Here is a 4,800-nt window from a genome sequence, read left to right as displayed (position 1 = left end):
GCGGGGAGACGGCGATGGTACCTCTGTCCGTGGATGCGACGGCCTCGGNTGGTCATGTGAGTCATCACGACCACCGAGGGCTGGAGACGCTGGACAATGATGCGGACTGGAAGCGTGTGGGCCGCGGGGAGACGGCGATGGTACCTCTGTCCGTGGATGCGACGGCCTCGGGTGGTCATGTGAGTCATCACGACCACCGAGGGCTGGAGACGCTGGACAATGATGCGGACTGGAAGCGTGTGGGCCGCGGGGAGACGGCGATGGTACCTCTGTCCGTGGACGCGACGGCCTCGGGTGGTCATGTGAGTCATCACGACCACCGAGGGCTGGAGACGCTGGACAATGATGCGGACTGGAAGCGTGTGGGCCGCGGGGAGACGGCGATGGTACCTCTGGCCGTGGATGCGACGGCCTCGGGTGGTCATGTGAGTCATCACGACCACCGAGGGCTGGAGACGCTGGACAATGATGCGGACTGGAAGCGTGTGGGCCGCGGGGAGACGGCGATGGTACCTCTGTCCGTGGATGCGACGGCCTCGGGTGGTCATGTGAGTCATCACGACCACCGAGGGCTGGAGACGCTGGACAATGATGCGGACTGGAAGCGCGTGGGCCGCGGGGAGACGGCGATGGTACCTCTGTCCGTGGATGCGACGGCCTCGGGTGGTCATGTGAGTCATCACGACCACCGAGGGCTGGAGACGCTGGACAATGATGCGGACTGGAAGCGTGTGGGCCGCGGGGAGACGGCGATGGTACCTCTGTCCGTGGATGCGACGGCCTCGGGTGGTCATGTGAGTCATCACGACCACCGAGGGCTGGAGACGCTGGACAATGATGCAGACTGGAAGCGTGTGGGCCGCGGGGAGACGGCGATGGTACCTCTGTCCGTGGATGCGACGGCCTCGGGTGGTCATGTGAGTCATCACGACCACCGAGGGCTGGAGACGCTGGACAATGGTGCAGACTGGAAGCGCGTGGGCCATGGCGAGACTTCTATGGTACCTCTGTCCGTGGACGCGACGCCATCGGGCGGTCATGTAAGCCATCACGAGCATCGTGACGCTGTGAAGGTTCCATTTGGTGCAGACTGGAAGCGTGTGGGCCATGGCGAGACTTCTATGGTACCTCTGGCCGTGGACGCGACGCCATCGGGCGGTCATGTGAGCCATCACGAGCATCGTGACGTTGTGAAGGTTCCATTTGGTGCGGACTGGAAGCGTTCTCAGCGCTCTCCGGCTCTTCAGTCAATTCCTCCGTCCTTAGAGCCGTTGCCGTCGTCCCCTTCAAAACATGTCTTTCGTGATATTTCTGGTCGGTCTTTGATGTCGTTTGCTTCGGCACTCGAACCTTCTTCAGGTTCCTTGCTTGCGTCAGAGCCTTTCCTTGATCGCGATCCTTCCCATCGTGCTTTCGATTCAAACCTCAAACCATTTTCATTCAAGATTGATCAAGGCAAGTTTATATCTGCCTTTTTTTCATATTCTTTGTCGCCTTCATCTTACTTCTTTTGCTCGCAGATATGGATTGGGACTACTCTCTCGGCCTTGCTTCGTTCGTTAATGATGTCAACTCGCATCAATTTCGAGAACTGTCAAAGAACACCTGGAGTATCACTCGTCCTTCAGCTCCTTACCAGGCTAATCTGCCATATGAAGACGCTTCAACCTTTATAGATTTTGTATCACGCGCCCCAGGTCGCCTCAATTTCAGTGCTGTAGATCAAGGTTAGAATCGTTTGACACTCTCGCTTCTTTCAATCATCGCGTCTCATAAGTATCCGATTGCATGTAGATGACAATTCCGTGCGAGACCTTGTACCAAACGTGCACATCTCGCAGCATGAACACCGGTCGTATTCTAAGCCGTTTGTGTTCGGCGGCTCCTCCAAATCCCAGACCGAGGCCCCTCAAGCCTCCTCTGCAGAGGCTCAGACTCCCGCAGCTGAGGTGAACCGGATTTTGCTGCAGCTTGGCTTCCGCGAGCCGATTGCAGCAATTGTTCGTGACTCACGTGCGGAGAAATCCTGGAATATTTCCCAAACACACAAAGATTATTTCTGGGATTTCACACTCTCAGATGGAGGTGCAGAAGGTAGCCCAGCTCCATATTCGGACAAGTCTCTCTTTGAGCTGGTCGGTTCGGTTGCATTTCGAGCGGGTGACATGTCAAGTGATTTACATCGCCCTCGATGGAACTCAAGTGCACGCGTAGACTCAAGCAACCGATATGTTACTTCAATTTGGCGACCCGGTGATGGCGAAGTCCCAACCACTATCTTCCGGTCCTCGACAACCGGCCAAGAAGGTGTTTGGCACAACACTCGTACCCCTTTGGAAAGTATGGATTTGCCACCAACTCCTCGCCGACGTCGAGTGCGTGAACGTGCATCAGTTGATCTTGCTCGGTCACGATCTTCATCAGTGGCCGAGATGGATGTCTTTCAACACCCTCAGTCAAAAGATGTCACCCCCGACGATGATGGCACACAGAGTGACACCCATGCACGCCTGGACTGCACGCACTCGCCTCCGATTGCCACAAATGCTTCTTCAAAACCGCGTGCAAGCAGGCCTGACACTAGCTCTGAAGAGTTTTCTGAGCAAGCTTTGGACCGCTTACGTCGCCTGAGGCGCATTATGAAGCAACAACCGTTTTGACAATTGTGTCGTGTTTCATTATCACTTTCCATTCATATTGCTATCGATAATTTCAAAACCGATTCCCGATGATATTCAGTTTTCGTTCTCGTATTGTGTCAAATTTGTACACCCATGAATACAGTCACCGAGGGTATTTGTTACCTTTGGACATTTGTTACCAAAAATAAATTTTTCAAATGTTGTCAAAATGGTTGTTGGAGAGGAGGTCGCACCTAATAGGGGTGATTTGTTGGATGGCGGTCGGCGTTGATTGTGGTCAGATCTCAGCCCAATTGGGATGATTCGAACCGCGCAGATCTGTTGAATCTATGAGATGCCATTTTGTGAGCGTAGCTGCCCTACATCAAGAGCTATATTATTGTTTTGTTTCTTCTACAGGACGTGCCTGCTCTGGAACTTGATACACGACGTTTCTCGTCTATCAGGGACGGCAGTGCAGGGAGGCTTGGGCAACCAGCTTTTCAAACATGCTCAATTAGGTAGGGCGAGAAAAATCAGTAGAAAAGTGGGTTTTCGTGCAGTGGTGGCGGTTGTAATAAATAAGCTTCAATTCGTGTTATTTTTAAGACGTGGAAGTATGGGCTCTAGTGCGATCAGTGAGTCGATATACGCCTTGTACTTTTTGGTACTCTCGTCGCAAGCCTTGATGAGCAAATCAATCTCATTCTGGTCTGTATTTGAGCTGGCCAGAGGCGCGGCTGGCGCGTTTGATTCAGGGCTTGTTGCGTCCTGAAATGGTTGAGTTTGAGAGGTATAGTCTCGGAGCCAAAACTGGAGATCGGAGTCTGCAAAGTGACCTCCGACACGCGCAATAGGTTCTTGAGGCTCTTTTTCAACGATTCGGTCAAAAGAAGGTGCTGCTGATGCTGCTGTTAGAGTGGGTGGGGTTGAATCTGAGGGAAGTGAATTTCGGTCATCACGCGGCGGAGACGCGGGCATGGGGGTGAGCTCGGCGTCCTCTCGGGACTCAATGTGCGCCAATGGGATTGCCAAAGGCTCGAATACCTCCCCAGCTGGCCTGCCCAGCGATAAGGGAGTGGTTGGGGGCTGTGGGAGCTCAAGTTGTGTCCTTGTGCGCGCGATGAGCTCGGCACGGCTGCCAGTCGTGCCGAGGCAATGCGATCGACAGAAGCTTTTCAGGCTGGCAATCGTGATGCGTTGTACGTTTAAAGCAGCACGTAGATCAGCTTCATTTGCCACTCTTGTTGCTCGTCGTTCCCTCGACGCATGAAGATAAACACGGCGCCGCTCACGCCCTTCGAGATCTGCGGCGCTTGGCCCTGATGACATTGGCCCAAAAATGGGGGCACGTCGCCGCCGTGACCGCTCTTGAGGCGTGATGCGATCGAGTAGGCGGCGCTGGCGCGGCGTTGAGCGAATCACATCTTGATGACGCTCTTCAAGGCGCTAAAAACTCGCAGCCAGACGATCAAAGTGCTCCTGGCCTTCATCAAGACTCCAATTGGCGTCCCAAACCCGTACCAGTGGCTGCGACGTTGTGTTTGACCTCGGAGTGCTTGAACCAGATGGCGTGCTTGCCGGGCTTTGCGGAGGCGTCACTGCTGTATCCTCGGGTTCAACGTGTGAGGATTGGTTCTTCATGTGTCTAACAGCTCGCTCCAAGCGCGTAGCGCCTGCATGGCGGAAGGCAGCCTGTACCCGTTTGACTTGACTGCTTTGAAAGTGGATGGCAAAATAAAGAGCACACATTTCCTCGTCGAGGGTGGCTGCCTCTCCAACTAGCTGTCATGAATGGCGTTGTAGGTTTGTCCAGGAAGACACCCTTGATCTACAGTTCGGTCGGCTGAGGAATACACCTTGACATTCCTTGTGAATCCGGCACGGAGACCAGGCATCTCATCCACGGATAAGATACGGCCAAGACCTGGGGCCGGCATGAATAAGAACAGACATGCATCAGGAGGATACAAAAGTATGTTTGCAGCACATGCAGACGTAGACAGGCAGCAGCGCTCGCGCTGTCTAGGAAAGTCAACTTACAGTTGGTTTTGATCATGCCAGCATGACGCCCTGAGCGATGAACGAAGTCAAGGTCTGCCAAGAGCTCGTCAAGACTCGAAAAATGTCGTGTACAAGCCTCGGCTGTTGCGGCTGTTACTCTTGCTGGATTCTGAGT

General features: G+C 54.1%; 1 protein-coding gene across 1 annotated transcript; it reads left to right on the top strand.

Annotated features, from left to right (window-relative positions):
* Positions 1-14: 14 nt before the first annotated feature.
* Positions 15-2,728, top strand: MONBRDRAFT_38955 (uncharacterized protein; the record flags this gene model as incomplete). Its single annotated transcript, XM_001749903.1, has 3 exons — positions 15-1,206; positions 1,521-1,727; positions 1,795-2,728. The coding sequence occupies 3 exons, from the start codon at positions 15-17 to the stop codon at positions 2,658-2,660; spliced, it is 2,265 nt and encodes a 754-aa protein (XP_001749955.1). The 3' UTR covers positions 2,661-2,728.
* Between the last annotated feature and the right edge of the window lie 2,072 nt (positions 2,729-4,800).

Source organism: Monosiga brevicollis, genomic scaffold (genome assembly GCF_000002865.3).
Source record: "Monosiga brevicollis MX1 MONBRscaffold_34 genomic scaffold, whole genome shotgun sequence".
In the NCBI taxonomy this organism is placed as follows: Eukaryota; class Choanoflagellata; order Craspedida; family Salpingoecidae; genus Monosiga; species Monosiga brevicollis.
Note: the sequence above shows the minus strand (reverse complement) of the source record. Positions and strands in the feature narration are given on the sequence as shown.